Genomic DNA, 17,152 nt, shown 5'->3' on the forward strand with positions numbered 1-17,152 from the left:
GACTAAAGTGCACCCCACTGCTGGCAGACAGCAGAGCCCTCAACCCACCTCCTCAGCCCTAGTGTCATGTGGCATCAAGTATGCAAGTAAAAATTGAGGGGCAGTGTCTCGGCGCACTTCCCCACCGCCCCGCAAAGCCCTAGTGTTGTGTGAAATGTGGTGTCGGGCCCAGGGGAGCAATAAGAGCGTACCAGATCCCCGACTGGCCATGATTAGTCCCCATCCCCGACCCTGCACAGCTGGCAGAGGCAGCCAACCGGGGTACTCAGGGGCGCCACAGGCAGCAGGGGACCCCCCCCCCACACACACATCCTTTTTCTGATCTCTTTACAATGTCTAATTTCACTTCCATTGTGATGGCTTTCCTCTTCACAAATGGAACACTTGCGCTTTTAACAGTCCAAAATGGCATAGTAACACCCTGCAACATGTGACGTCGCCACTACCAATGACGACCGTGCATCCAGCTCGCCGTTCTGCCTGTGTCATCTTCCTTGTATGACCCGCTCCCTGCCTTCTGGCTGCCTGGCGATTGGAGGGAGTGGTGGCACCGGCTTGTCATCTCCCCCCTGCTCCCTGTTTGTGTTTCAGATTTAACTGTATTTGACTCTCCCTGCCGGCCCCTGGAGGATGGGTTCCCCCTTTGAGTCTGGTCCCTCCCAAGGTTTCTTCCTTCTAGGGAGTTTTTCCTTGCCACTGTCGCCTATGGCTTACTCACTGGGCGCTTTGGGTGGGGATGCTGTAAAGCGCTTTGGGACAATGTAATGTTGTGATAAAAAACTTTTTTGTTGTTTATACAAAAATTAATTTGTTGTTGTAGTAAGCGTACTAGGGGACACCTAGTCCCTCACTCATACGTTGCGTTACTGTGTATTCTTCCACCTGCGCAGTCAAACTAGTTCGCCCATGTGGTCCGTAAGTACAACGCTAATGGTGTAAGCTGAAACATTCACGTCTCAATTCTAAAAAGTTTTTAAGGGAGTGCGCGTCAATAACTCGGAACGTATGTGGAGACGTCACAACCCGAGGACCCCCTGTAGTCATTTAAACAGAAACTGTAAATATTGACCATATTGAAAACCGGGACATTCAGTGCCCTAGGAGAAACAATACATTTACCAGGACTGACCTAAAAAGGACAATCCCGGGAAAACAGACAGGTGGCAACTCCATGGGAACCAGGTGGTACCAGCCATGTCAAATTTACCTTTGCAATAAATGATTGTAGGCTTTGTTTAACATTCTTGAGGGATATTTGCTGATAAATATACTTTGAGTTTTAAAGAAAAAAAAACTGACAGGTAGATGTTTATGTTTCATTTGTAATTCAGGCAAATCAGATCTTAAAGGGCATTCAGTACTTTTGCAAGGCACTGCATATAGATCTCTAGAGGTTAACAGAAATCCATGGATAACATGGAATAGGCAGTTCTATTGTTTAGGGTTAATAGTGGTCAGCTGGGCCAATTTACTTGGTGGGCTGACCTAGTCTCTTGTTTGTGGAATATGGTTTGTGTAGGGTCTAATACTGCCTCTTTACTTTTAATTGTTTTCCCAAGTGACTCCAAGCACCCAGGGAATAACCTCATTGCAGTATTACCACTTTAGGGAGTTGTGTTATATCATACTTCAGATAACATCACAGATGAGTACACAGTGAAGTATAAAATCCTATTTAAGAGAAATATATTTAAACAGTATGATTCAGTAATTATGGGTTCAATAATTTGGTAGAAGTGAAATTTCAGCTTTTCCATAATGCTTGAGTAGATGTTATTCTTCTAATCCCCTCACTCGCATACATGCAACTTTGGTCGGTAAATCATGCTTAAGTTTTAATGTTTTGGCATCAAACAATTTTACCAATACTTACCTTCCATTAAAAGTGAAATTATGCAACACAAAATATTATCTACAAACTACCATACTATCATTAAAAATAAAGACTGCATAAGTATAAATAAATCGTGTCAGTCATGGCAATGCTTAAATAAAAACTTTTATTTTTAAAATAAATGCATTTTTTAGTCAAAACAGCAGGTCATGCACTGCTATTTCAGACATTTGAGGCAAAGATAAAAAGAGGAGACTCAAAAGCAAAGCTTGGCAACTTGTCTCCAGACCTTAGTGATGACAGCCTTCATTTTGTATATAGGTTTAGTATGAATACATACAAACTCGAGTAAGAATTCATTGTAATATAAGTGTACTTCAAAACTGGACTGCTTAGACATGCATACAGTACAATTAAATTGAGGAAAATAATGGTAAGTAGAAAGTAGTAAATTAAGCTCTTTTCAGCAGTCCTGAGAGCTTGAAATCAGTGTTAAAATTAGATTTTCTCCCCTTACTTGGAGTCTGAAACAATATTTTTAATATATGTTAAACATTCTTAAAAAGTATATAATGGTAATGACAGATGGCTTTTTCCTGGGGAAAACACAACAGAAAAAGGGCAGCAATGACAACTGTACAATTTTATAAAACTTGTGTTTTAAACATTACTTACAAAACACTTAATTTGCATTCCTTCATACCAAGGAGTAATGGACTTTGCATATTAAAGTTTTTGTGACCTATTACTAGTGCATAAAAATAACATGGAACTGAATAATACTATATAGTGTTTGAATATGAAAAAGCAAGGCAGCCAAATAAGTGGACAATCAGGGACCAGTCCTTATTCACAACACGATTCATGGTATAGCACTGAGGACACTGCACACTTTAGATACACCACAAAACTGATGAGACAAACATGATCGTTTTCTACAAACACTTTCTTTGGCCTTACCACTATATTGCCTGTGTAAGTCCAAAAGGCCTTTCAAATAAAAATTGCATATTAATCATTTTAGTGTTAAACAAAATTATAATTAAAACCAAGCATGTCCAAAACCAATACTGTGTTTTTCTTCAATAAGAGACTTCAAACAACCTAAGAAAATATATAGAAGTGCTACAAAATTACTTCATATGGATAAGAGAAAAAAAACCCCCTGTAAATCCTGAAACTGGACACCTAGTTTCCTCCACTATTAACTCCTACTGCTGTTTTTGAATGTGGTGACAGCGCAACACAGCAAACGACATTTTTCACAAATATTAAGGATTTGTTTAGCAAAGGAGAAGACTGACATAACTGTGTCAAATTCTATTACTAAAATTTCACCTACTTAAAAAATTGATGCACAGATGGGCAATGAAGAAAGGCTCAAGTAAAAAACTAAATAGTTTTTTTATTAGTCATTATGCATTTCTCACCAGAGAAGCTGCTGAAATTATTTTCATATGAAAACTGACCTGTGTGTGTGCATGTGTGTGTGTGTGTGGGGAGGGGGGAGGTTCCGTAGGCTGCTCTGTGACACAGACAAAGGCGCATGTGTGATTACTACTTCATAAGGCATGTGGGGAAAATTACTGAGCAAAATCCCAGCATTAATACAAATATAAGTTAGCATCAATGCAGGAAACTTCAGGCTTAAATAGCATAGCCATGACTAAAAGAATGCATCCAAAACCCTAAGACCAACCACAACCTGTTTGGAGAATTTCAAACCCAGCCACTAGTCAGCTTGTAGAACATCTCTTCATCCAGACTCTCATTCTGGTCCTTAGCACGAGTGGAAAGGAAGATATAGCCTCCAATGAACTCATGGACCACTTTGCAGTCCACTTCTGCACAGATGAAAGCAAGGCTGGGCTCATCAGCAAATTCCACTGTGACCTGCAGATTAAGTAACGCATACATAAGATCAGCATACAAGTAGCAACATTTCATCCTATATACCAAGACATCTATATGAAACTGACATGCTTTTAGCAGCATACCATTTTAATTTCCCAGTTAACATTCCATTGCTTCATGTTACTGAACCTCCATGTTTTAATGGCATCACCAGTACTTGCATCCATACGGATCAGCCTATTATAGGTAATTCCAATGAGCTCTTCCCTTTTTCCTCCTTGAAATCTGTAATTAGTAGGTAGAAGAGGTATGTTATTTACATAAAATTGATCATTGAAAAGTTTGCAAGTTCCAGTGGTAATCGGTCATCTGAAATTTCATTTTCAAACATCATTCATTTCATTTGATTCTGTTACCATGCAAGAAACAAAAAGTGGCATATAAATAAATGTGTCTTATGCAAGACTCACTTGGCCAGGAAGTGTGTAATTCCAAACTCTGGCAGTGACTGCCAAGCTTGGATAAAGCGCATCTTGGCTTCAATGAGACTCATCTGGGCTACATTCTGGTGAGCTTCCAGGATCCGTGCAGAAATCTATTTGTTTAGGGAGGTGATGGAAGGTTAATTGTAAATAGGAATTATTTGATTTTCACAAATCCCATATTATAGGCTCCAGACCCCCACAACCCTGAATAGTGCAAGCAGTTACATTAAAAGGATAGATGGATGGATATCCCAAAATTGTCTTCTATCAGACAGACATATACAGGTGACAACAAAGCCTTGGGTCAGCTGTTTTTCTGGGTTAAGTGATCAATGCACTAGCAGTGTTACGAGTTCTCTGCCTGCCAGAGGTTTTGTTATAGTCACCTATCAGACATGGAAACAGATTCCTAACCCACAGAGGCACAGACCCCCCTGTACTTACTCAACTAAGCTAAACTAATATCTTTAGCATCTTTAGTTCAATCAAAATTACACTTCTAAATTCTTTAAATCGACTTGTCCATATAAATAAATGGACATTAATGAAAGGCATTCACCTTCTTCAGAAAGACACTAATTTGATTTTAATTTGCTGCTCAAGATAATTGCTGAAAGAACACATCAGCATACTGTCATAATAGGAGGGGCATTGGAAATAGGGGACACACTGGAAGACCCACCCCCCCGGAAAATAAATACAGTAGAACCTTGGAACTAGAATGCCTCTTAACTATTAACTCTATCAACTCAGATGTCAAATGGGTCTGTCAATTTTTTTTCAACTTGTTCCTAAACTGAAATCTTGGAACTCAACTGTTCCTGCTAAGACCTGCATGGGTCGAGACATGTGCAACTCTATTAATTCAGACCTCAAATGGGTCAGATGAGAAAAATCTAGCTGCAACTCAACTGAAAATTCCGAACACAACAAAACAAAACAGACCTGCTTAAAACTTGTACGGATCGAGACACGTCTCCCCTTCCAAACAATAACCCCTCCATCCCTCCACCTTCCACTTCCAGTATGGCATCAGCTCACCTCAATACAAGTGTAGTGTTCATAAATTGTAATTCATTTTCACGTTTATTGCTTTTATATGTGTTTTTTCATGTGCGTACACGTATCTCCCTTTTAATATCCACATTATGTTGTGTAAAACAGGACATTAATTCGATCGAAGTCCAAATATTGTTATGTATATTTATATTAAACTAAGTACAAAATGTTTAACTAGAGTTCATTACGGTACTGTAACATTACGTCAGGCAGCACTGTACAGAAATCTCTTGGTTGTCTGACAATGCTACCTAAAGCCCACCTGCTCTCTACCTACCACCTGCCCACACATTTTAAAAAACAACAGTCGGCATATCCAGCATTAAAACAAATATTTTTGATTGTAATTCTTTTAGCCCACAGCCACTAACGCGAATGGACGTTGATAAAATGGATATTAAATGAGGTATTAGTTTTATATTGATTGTTAATGCTTTTATCATTTGGTATGCAAGTAGATAGGCAATCATTTGGGAGCCTGAAACAGACTAAATTCTTTTACATAATTTCTCCTGGGGAAATTGAACTTGGACCTTGACCAAACTGCAGCTCGACCAGCCTTCTGGAACAAATTAATTTTTTGTTCCAAGGCCCCACTGTATTTAAGAGCATGTTCCATCTTTCATTATAAATCGGACAGAGCCGAAGATGAAACATACCAAAACTAGGACTGCAGTCCATCTTAGTGAAAGCAAATGTATTTTCTCTTATGGATAAAATTTTTGTTTCGGTTAAGTTTGACTGTGAAACTGTACCCTAAACAGTGTTAGTCTTATTTTAAATGATGAAATCTTTCTTATTATAAAATTATTTTAAAATCTTTCTCACATCGCATCCTGTCACGATGTAACTATCCCCACAGACACTCATACACCGGTGGCGGAGGCTGCCATGCAAGGCGCCAACTGGCTCACCAGGAGCAATTTGGGGTTCAGTGTCTTGCTCAAGGACACTTCGATGGGGTCAGGAGGAACCGGGGCTCGAACCTGCAACCCTCCAGTTGCCGAATGATAGCACTACCTCCTGCGCCACCATCGCCCTACTCATGCTGTGAAGTGAACAGTTTTGTCATTTTGGAAGATCAGACTGATATAATTTAAGGGTAACCAGGCTGCCTAGCATTTTTATGCATGAGTCTAAATACAATGGAATGTTAAATGCTTACCTCAACTTGGGAACTAGTGGCCTGTACTACAAAATGGAGTTACTGGCTTATTGGGGTAACTTGTCAGATTTAAGGAAGTCTGGGCAAAATGTAAGAGAACGAACATGAAGTCCATTTAAACTGTGGTACCTTAAATCCATCAAGTTACCCCGATAAGTCAGTAACCCCGCTTCATAGTACAGGAGCTAGGCCTGTGTGGAAACCTGTTTATGTACTTTTTAATCTGTCAATTATCTTCAATTACCTGCATCTTATACTCTGTAAAAATGGTTGCAATAGGAGATTTTCCCCAAACATTATGAACAAGCCTTCAAAGTACACCTTCCTATTACTATTAAGGCTGAAACAAAATCAGAATCAGATCTTTCAGTACACAAGTATATAGGGGTGGGCGATATGACCTAAAATTATCATCATGGTATCTTTCACTTTTTAGACAGTGATCACAGTATTACTTTAATTAAATAAAAGGGACTTTCTGACCATCACTGTTTATAAACTAAATGATTCTGAGTTTCTGGTAACTGAGTAACTTACTTCATGGTGTTTTTCAAATTAATGCCAGGTCTGGCCCCGTCTTTTGACATATTTCCTTCTCATTCTTATGCCCTTACAGCAAACATAATGGGATGAGAATTGTGGCTGACACAAATTCTATATACCATTCACTATAGGCACAGTGGGCTTTCAGACTTTTTTTTCCCTTTCATCCTGCAGCTTTCACAGACAGGACAACCCCTTTTTTGGGACACAGTTCGTTTGATTCAGTTCATCTAAAAGATGTGTTATGATTTGTTCACTTCCTGTTTCCATAAAATAGATCTGAAACTAAATAGTGCTAAGGAGTTAGCTAAATATCAACAATAAGTCATGTGAGAAAAATAATATTTGTTATTGAACTATAGTTTAAGTCTCTCAATGTTGCACCTTAGCTACCCATGTTTGTTAAGAACGCAAACCTAAAAGCTCATCAGAAAGTCAGCCAACGTGACAAAATAGGTTATATTTCATTTGACTGATATTGACAAAATATGTTGTTAGTCCTATTTAAAATGAAGTTCTGTTCTCTATTCTGAGTTCTGTCATCTGTTTATCCATTAATTTTCTTAATGTTTTAGTTTTTTTCCGTGGTATCGCTTCAGTATCGAAATATTTAAGAAAGGTATCGTATCAAAGTCATGATTTTGGTATCGTGACAACACTACCCTAAATGCATGTCCTCTATGGACTGCCACAGCATTGAGATTTAGGGAAATATTACTTAAAGTAATGACAGTAAGACTGTATTTCATACTATGATGGATAAACTTTGCTATTAATCTGTGGTTCACAAGTGTGCCAACCCACGGAGAGGGTCCATATGGATTGAGTACAGTCTGTTACACCGCTGACACATTACTGAGATATACCTAAAATTGACAAACATTTATTATTGCATCTGGGTTTGAAAATGTATTGCACCAGTGTTTTATAACACTTGTCCAAGCAAAAATTGGCAACATTTACCTTTGTGTGACTGATGAAATTGTCTGGGGGAAGGAAAATAAATAAATAAAATAATCGAGTACCTCTGTACTATGGTATCAGAACAGCATGGTCCGACATAAAAAGTCATAAGCCAAATTTTTTCACTTTTAATTTACTTCGCTAGCTAGTTTCATGAAATACATTCCCAGAGAAAATCGATTTGTTTCTCACACCCTTCCTTCCTGCAGTAAGTTTTGATAGATATATTGATCAAAGCCAGATGTCTAGCGATATACCATGTTCAAAGACTGGTAGTCACAAGAGAATTACTTCTGGAGCAAAAGGTGTGGGTGGTCGGAGAGTAAATATTAGGGGTGTAAATCACAGCTTTCCTCGCGATACGATACAATATCGATTCCTTAAGCCAATAGTTCGATTTTTTGATACCTCACAAATTCCCATGATACGATACCATACGATTCGATTCAGTTCGATACTGGTGATAGTAGTCGAAATGATGAATCCTTTACATTTCAATGAATTAAAAAAGGCAAATATAATTAGCATTTTATCATATTTTATTGGGAAGTGTAAACAAAATCTAGTGTAGTCAAGTATGTCCCATAAATCAAGCAAAATAAAGTGCAATAAGGTAAAAATAAAAACTTTGGATGGATGTAGATTAACATGGTGACTAATTATTTTTTTTTCCCAATCAAGTCTTCTCCAGACAAATACAAAAGTGTAACCAAAAGTATGTTCATAACTGTCATAACCTACTCATATGACCCTCTCGTGTGCTATGCCTCTTATTAACTTCGCGTGCAATCCCGATTGTTCCCAGCTGTTTCTTATTGTTTCGTCTAGTCCTGTGTATTTAAGTCCTCATTAGAATCTGTTGCCCAGATCTGTCATTGAAGTTTTCCCCGTGTTGTGTGCTGTGCTTGCAATAAACCCCCTCCGTTTGTTGGATTTCCGTCTGCCTAACTCCGATTCCTTGTTCCCTACTCGCTCGCCCTATGCTGGGATACAACAATAACAAGTAAAATAAAGTGCAATAAAGTCAAATAAAAAATATTGCATGGACAGACATGTAGGATGAGGAAGATCAACATGACTGACTTCTGTGGTGAAACAAGTATGTCAGTATTCTTTTTTTTTAAAATAAAAATTAAATGGTCAACGTGTTCAGTAGATTGTGTGCTATGAGCACCTGCTGTACTAAACACACGCTCTGAAGGTACGCTAGCTTGGGAGCTACTTATAAATGACATGGGTGTAAGTCAAAATGATCTACCTACTATAAAAATGCAAAACATATATTTATGTATAAAAATATTGAGTATTCTTTAATATTATTAGAGCTGGGCGATATGGGGGAAAAAAAATCACGATATTTTTTCCTGTATTGACCGATATCGATAATTATCAATATTATAGTTTCACAATGCTGTTCCATGTAATAATGTAATAATCAAAATAATAATAAAAATAACCCTTAAAAACTTTTTAAAATTCTGAGGTAGAAAAGTATCTAAACCAAACAAAAAAATGCCAAATCATGGTTAGATTTTTTTTGTCCGGCACTTGCAAAACGTCACCATATCACATGGTACAAAATGCACGCGACAGCAAGACGACTTGAGACAGACCATGCAGTACAAACTGGAACCACCTCCGTGACGACAACTTTGCCCTTATTGGCTGAAGATTTTAGTCACACACATGACGTTTGTATCCCAGGAAGTTCCAATGCGTTATCTGCTATTTCTCCCAAAAAGCACGTAAAGCAGTGAGAACTGGTTTACAGTTCATTTACCTGGTAAAATAAAGTTTAAATAAATGACATAAATGTTCTAATAGTACACGCAAGTTAGTGGTTTATTTATTGTTAGTTACTGTAATGTTGCGCTGCTTTATTTGGTTAATCGTCCAGTCTGTGAAGGCATTCAAATAAGAATTGCATTGTACTCTGTACATGACAATAAAAACTTTGAATCCTTGAAATACATGTATTTCATCTTTTTCCTGGCAGCTATCTTTTTGCACAGAGCCACTATACACAATAGTTTTATTCACTGCTAATAGTTTTAATCAGGAGTTGGTTATTGTAAAAGAAGTAATGTGCATGCAGGTGATATTTGTATAGATTTATCTACACCCTTCTGGCAGTGCTGCCATTGCAGTCAGGTCTTGCAGACTACAAGGAGTAGAAGTTGTCCGACTTGCCTGCAGTCAGTTTATACTCCACCCCTGCAGCCACCGGCAGATCGCGCTCCACGTCGCGTCAGCTGCAGACAGATCTAAACCCAAGTCGAATGCACCCATTGCTTCTTTAAGGGAGGATGGGCAAAATTACAACGTCGTCGGTGATTGGCTGTTGTGGAGTTGTCTGTCTCAGCGCATTCTCTAAAACGGAGCAAACTTGGTTGATCGAGTTTTATAGTCTGTGTGTATCATCATGATCATCCTCATTTTTTATTGATAAAAAAATCGAGATCGTTTTATTGCCTAGCACTAAATATTATTTATTATTACAATTTCCCTTTGGGATGAATACCGTTTTTTTTTAACTGAACTGGGATTTTAGTTCCTTCACCTTTCTATTTCTCAGCTCGCTTTTCGGAGGGAAGTTAATGTTGTAGTTTTTATGAATAGTCTGAAAATGCCACTCTACATTTCCCTTCTTCGGAATAGCAATGGTAGACTAACAGATGAGGCAAATGCACTTCGAATATGACATGGTGGAAAAAAAAGTCCTCCTCCCATTCCGTATGGAAGTGGTAGGTCTTTGGCTTCTTACTTGGTCCAGCTCCCCCATTAATTTTTATACCCTTTCTTAAGTTTAGCAGAAATAAACTGGAGGCTAACTAGGTGACTCTGTAGCTTGCAGCAGCTGGCGCTGTTGAACACGTCATCCATCCTCTATTTTTTATGCCATATGATCTACCCACACTAACTTTGCAATCGACCAGTAGATCGCGATCGATGTAATGGGCACCCCTGGTGTAGACCATGTATACGTCAGAGTGGATCATGAAAACAATACTGGTACAGGCGAGAAAATAAAAACGCATGTATCAATATTTATACGGTCACATCGATGCATCGGATCGTTTGCCGTTTAATCGATATATCGATGTAATGTTACACCCCTAGTAAATATATAAATGACATCTACAAACTACTGTAGGTAAGAATTTTATTTTACTTAATCTTATGATTCTCATAATCTAATATTAAACATCTTATTGGGACAAACAGATTTTTAGACACAGGCACCCAAAGGTAGTAAATTAGGTTCAAATATGATCTATACATTTGAATATATTGTATTTAGAAGGGCCCAAAAATCTGAGAACATACTAAAAATCTGGGGATTTTTTCAGGTTTAGGAATCAGCTTAGACGTACCAGAAATTCATAGTGGATCATTGGAAAGAAGCCCTATTGAACATAATGGCTTATGTAAGGAGATGAACAAAAGATATTGGTACCACAGAGTATCAAACCAACACTCAGGTATAGTGGTGGAAATATTATGCTTGTGCTTTGCCTGCTCTGCCATGGAACACTCCCAATATCTTAGATTAAGGAAACACTTTGGTAAACTATTATGAAGTAAAAGGTGTTAGGGGAAACGCTAGCTAGACACGAAGGACTTTTGAATATGCAGCTCAAGTCCAGCATAAAAATACAAAAGTCCAGCAGAAAATGCATAGAAGAGATTATGCAATGTTATTTACATTTTCCAAAACCTGTAATAATGATGATACCAAAACTTATGGATATGACATTCTGCATCAACCAATATCTGCCAAGATATCAGAAACAAAATAACTAAACACAGGGAAAACTCTTTGTCAATAGTTATGGCTACTATGCAGAGATGTCACGCATCCCCTTTTTTTTGAGGGGGCACAGACTATGTTGGGGTACGCTTTTAAAGCCCTTTGGGCATCTCCCCCACTCTCTCGGTACCTTCCGTCTACGTGACAACCACATGTTTGACACTTGCATGTTTGACACTTAGTCGGTTCGTAGTTGTTCTTCTGGAAGGCTAAAAGATAAGTAGGGGCCGCTGACGTTCTCTGTCTGTTCTGATTAGGTAACCGTGCCATGCCGGTGCGCCAGTCAGTTCTCGTTTTGATTAATTACAGCCTTATAGAATCATTCCCTCAATTTCCCCTTATAGAATTATTCCCTCAACTATAGCCTAGCCTAAACTAGATGTCAGTTCATTTTGATCTGACATGATAGACCTCTAACTTCCAAATTGTCACTATTCAATTTTCCATAAATACAGTGTAAAATCCTCAATTAATCAAGTCAATGTGCTATTTGTCTCACATCACTTTGGACAAAAGAGTCTGCTAAATATGTAATAATATAACATGTAAATCAGTTATTTAGCTTAAAAAGGTTACCCCAGAAATCAAGGTTTCAATCATGAAAGAAATATGCAAACTTTTGAGAGATAGACTGTACAGCAAGCTTAGCATCTTCAAGCCCCGTCAATACCTGTTTGTTTTTGTACTTCTTAAGGTACCGAGGAGACACCAGGCATTCTGAATTGATGTCAGCATTGATTGGCTCAGCAATGATCTGGGGATCAGGATTCATGTGCTGCATCTTTAGGAAGGACAAGATGTTTTGCACCTCGAGGTTATATGAGCTGTCTGCCATGGTCTTCCCTTTTGAAGCTAAACGACAGGCAGCCATCCAGTGGGCATACTGCTTCTCCTATAGAAAAGACAGAGATTGACAGATGTATCACATGTAAACCTACTCCAAAACAAAAAAGGTCTTACAATTTGTACTCTTGCAAAGACTTTTTTTTAGAAACCACCCACCTGCGATTCTACACTGTCCCATTGTATGAAATCTTTATCTTTGTGTCTAAAACAATGTGTCATATGTGAACAAGGTTTTGTATTACAATACCAGTAAAACACAATTAAACACTTTTTGCCAAGAAATATTGGGTGGGGTGGCATAGCTTACTTGGAAAGCAGAAACAAATTGCTCTGATTCCCAGTGGAATCAGAGCAATTAGTGAAGCTACGGGATGAGAAATATTAGAAGAAATACAATTTGTGAATCATACATAAGGAAAAAGAACCCTATGCATACAAGGCCGCGCCATTTAGGTATGGTCTGCTATTCAGCTGACACCTGGCCTGGAAGTTACATTACTGCATCTTCCGAGTTAATCTTCTACAAATAACCCCAGTCTTCAATTGTCCCCAATTCTACACTTAATCTCATGCCTTTACATACTTTTCACACTGGTTTCAGTATGCCCTTACCTGTTCTGCTGCCAGAACTTGCCAGAACAATTGAAGGCAATAAATGTAGCCTGTCCCCCAGACAATGTGTAACACTGCACATATTTTCCTGCTTTCACACGCTTTAGAGGGGTGTATCTAGGAGTACACTTACAGTGTCACATCGCAGCCAAATCTCATTCATGCCATCAGCCACAGGAATCAGTAACTTTATGTTGAACTTCTGACCAGAAATGTTGACATCTGGTGTCACTTCACAACCTGTGGAATAGAATTTTATGAAGGAGGCAAAAGTTATTAGGTACATTTATAGACTTTTCAACAAATTTGAACAAAAATTATTTTATTCAACTAATTAAGCATCTGTAGTTAGTAGAAGCCCAAAATTCTCAACCCTACCTCAGCCCTAAAAGGCTCACGTGCATAGTTCAGGTCCAGAAAGTAAAAGTCCAGACCAAGATCCAGTTAAGTACTCTGCGACTGTGACTATTTATACTCGACTCAAAATATTTTTTCTGGATTTTTACTTTATGGACCAGAACTATATACCTCTAGTTTAATTTAAACTGGTTCACAAATGTAATCTCAACAGACAGTAATTCTTTAAATATGGATAATTAAGAGAGACTATACTCTAGTGTCCAATAAAACTTAAAGATTCTTGTAACAAATTAGTACTAGAGGTGTACAGCGATCATCTGTATCCGTTAAAACAACAAAATTATCTGTCTATCTGCATTTGGATAGAAGGCTAGAAGTGGGTGTAGTTTATACTGGGAGTCCTGTTAAAATAGTTTTTTGTAACCTAGCATTCATTGGCAATGCAACTGTGGTGCCTTAAAAAAGTGTTTTATGAACCATGCCCACTGCATTCAACCTGAAACAGAAGGCAAGGCTGTGCAAGACATATAATTAATTCAAACAATGATTTTGGCAACACGCAAAACGTGAAACATGGACTACTTCTTTTACACTGTGAACCTAAATGAAATCTGCAGAACCCCTTGAAATTACCTTGACTTTTTACTTATATTAAAACTGTCATTATTTGAAGCTGATTTAAGGAACATCTATAGGTAGCCAAAAAATTACCGTTGGGAGTTTTAACATCAAATACCACCAAACTAAACAGCTTGCAATAAATCATTTAGTATACTTTATATATTTTTTGTTTTATTTTCTTTGTTAGCATTATAATTTTCTTCTCTGTAACTCTCCCCCTAGATTTGATGAAATATTCTTTCAATAAAAATATGATGAAGCTGATTAACTACCTCAGAGAACAGTTTTCATCCACACACACACACATACACATATATATAAACTCACCTAAAGGATTATTAGGAACACCTGTTCAATTTCTCATTAATGCAATTATCTAATCCGCCAATCACATGGCAGTTGCTTCAATGCATTTAGGGGTGTGGTCCTGGTCAAGACAATCTCCTGAACTCCAAACTGAATGTCAGAATGTCAGTGTATGGTGGTGGTGGTGGAATGGTGTGGGGGATGTTTTCTTGGCACACTTTAGGCCCCTTAGTGCCAATTGGGCATCGTTTAAATGCCACGGCCTAGAAGTAATTGTAGCCCATCCGCCTCAAGGTTGTGCGTGTTGTGGCTTCACAAATGCTTTGCTGCATACCTCGGTTGTAACGAGTGGTTATTTCAGTCAAAGTTGCTCTTCTATCAGCTTGAATCAGTCGGCCCATTCTCCTCTGACCTCTAGCATCAACAAGGCATTTTCGCCCACAGGACTGCCGCATACTGGATGTTTTTCCCTTTGCACACCATTCTTTGTAAACCCTAGAAATGGTTGTGCGTGAAAATCCCAGTAACTGAGCAGATTGTGAAATACTCAGACCGGCCCGTCTGGCACCAACAACCATGCCACGCTCAAAATTGCTTAAATCACCTTTCTTTCCCATGCTGACATTCAGTTTTGTCTTGTCCAGGACCACACCCCTAAATGCATTGAAACAACTGCCATGTGATTGGTTGATTAGATAATTGCATTAATGAGAAATTGAACAGGTGTTCCTAATAATCCTTTAGGTGAGTGTACATATACATATATATGCATGCATACATACACACACACATATATACATACACACACACACACACACACACACACACACACACACACACACACACACACACACACACACATATATATATATATATATATATATATATATATATATATATATATATATATATATATATATATACACATACACATATATATATACACATATATATATACATACATATATATATATATTAGGGGTGCACCGATTGCAGTTTTCTGGCCGATCAACGATCCTTAGGCAACCTTACCTGCCGATCTCGATTTTTTTTTGCCGATCTTGTTTCTTTCATAACTAAAAGACAGTTACTTCAATGTTTCCATTTTTATTGAGTAAATTGATATGAATACTCACAAAACATGAGGTAGTGTCCTCAAATATAAACGAACATATAAATGAGCATTGCTGTTTGAACTACAAAATCATATTTTTTCTTCCAGACTTTAATTTCTCTAATTTTGTAAAAAATATATATATATATAGCTGTTATGACACACTTGTCCAAAAAATAGGGAGGGAGGCAGCCTGCACTGCACCTCTCTCGGGAATGGGAGAAAAGGCTGATTTAACCCTCTGGGGCCTAGGGGTAGGAAACACACTTTCACTGACTGGGGCATGATCACACATTTCATCACACTTAATTCATGGCAAATAAATTATTTCTTATATATTTGTTTTGCCATTACACTCATCTTTATTTTAATATATATTGTAAATATGTCAGATTTTTGTTAAGTTTGAAATTTGACATCAAAGTATAGACATTGCAAAATGCAGTTTGGAACACTTGCAGAAACATTATAAAAGTACATAGTAAGCAATGCTGGCAGTTTGTTTTGATCCCAGATATCTGATCACCAAAGTCTTGGCTACATGAAGATGACTAAATGGTGTAGATGCAACATTAATTTGGATAAATAAATAAGAAAAACCTAACTCATGTAACTATTTCTGGCTCCTTTCATTGAATATGTAGCAACTTTCATGTGTATGAATGAGCCATTGTCACCTGGCCACGTCCCCAACCCCCTTTTATGGCGCTGAAGGGGATGTATCTGGATCGCGTTTCACCGTTGCGCTGTTAATCAAATTACCATGCGAATGCGATTTGAATACGCGCTAATGCGGCTATTTAGAATGTGAATAGCGATCTTCGGGTGAGAGCGGTACTACACGCCCCCGATGTAGGTAAAACAAAGTAAGATGACATGGTTTACTTTTTTGCCGATTTAACCTAATTTTTAAAACTTTAATACTTCCGACAATGGACGTTTTGAAAAGAAGACAGATTACGGATTTAGCCAGCGTTTTTTTCATGATTATACATTAAGTTTTCAGCGAGATATTTATAAACTGAAATAGACGCGAAAAGTACGCGATGTCGTCGACGACATACTCGACCCCAAAGAGTTAAAAGCATATAACTAAGATCGGTGGATCTCATGGGAATATGGTCGATTTCTGATCCCCTCAAATTAACGTGATCGAGGCCGGTTTCAAAAATTCAAAATTCGTCATTTGAAAATTGAATTCGCCAGAGTGACGATTTGATGCCGTTTTTCTTCATCACCATGGGTTCCGTTTTCGTCAATGACGAGAGTGACAAGCGGCAGCGGGAACCCTGCATATATATATATACACACACACACACACACACACACACACACACACACACATATATATATATATATATATATATATATATATATATATATATATATACACTCACCTAAAGGATTATTAGGAACACCATACTAATACGGTGTTTGACCCCCTTTCGCCTTCAGAACTGCCTTAATTCTACGTGGCATTGATTCAACAAGGTGCTGAAAGCATTCTTTAGAAATGTTGGCCCATATTGATGATAGCATCTTGCAGTGGATGGAGATTTGTGGGATGCACATCCAGGGC

At 38.0% G+C, this 17,152-nt stretch overlaps 1 protein-coding gene across 3 annotated transcripts in view; it reads right to left on the minus strand.

Annotated features, from left to right (window-relative positions):
• Positions 1 to 1,981: 1,981 nt before the first annotated feature.
• LOC111838303 (fermitin family homolog 2) overlaps positions 1,982 to 17,152 on the minus strand; it is a 114,336-nt gene continuing 99,165 nt past the window's right edge. For all 3 annotated transcript variants that reach the window (XM_072698900.1, XM_072698898.1, XM_072698899.1), the window contains 5 exons: positions 13,306 to 13,412; positions 12,385 to 12,606; positions 4,159 to 4,283; positions 3,832 to 3,973; positions 1,982 to 3,727 (listed from right to left, as the gene is read on the minus strand). In XM_072698900.1, the coding sequence (XP_072555001.1) occupies positions 3,554 to 3,727; positions 3,832 to 3,973; positions 4,159 to 4,283; positions 12,385 to 12,606; positions 13,306 to 13,412 (770 nt within the window). In that variant the 3' untranslated portion in view covers positions 1,982 to 3,553. The remainder of the gene's footprint in view (positions 3,728 to 3,831; positions 3,974 to 4,158; positions 4,284 to 12,384; positions 12,607 to 13,305; positions 13,413 to 17,152) is intronic.

This window comes from Paramormyrops kingsleyae, chromosome 14, assembly GCF_048594095.1.
Source record: "Paramormyrops kingsleyae isolate MSU_618 chromosome 14, PKINGS_0.4, whole genome shotgun sequence".
Classification (NCBI taxonomy): Eukaryota; Metazoa; Chordata; class Actinopteri; order Osteoglossiformes; family Mormyridae; genus Paramormyrops; species Paramormyrops kingsleyae.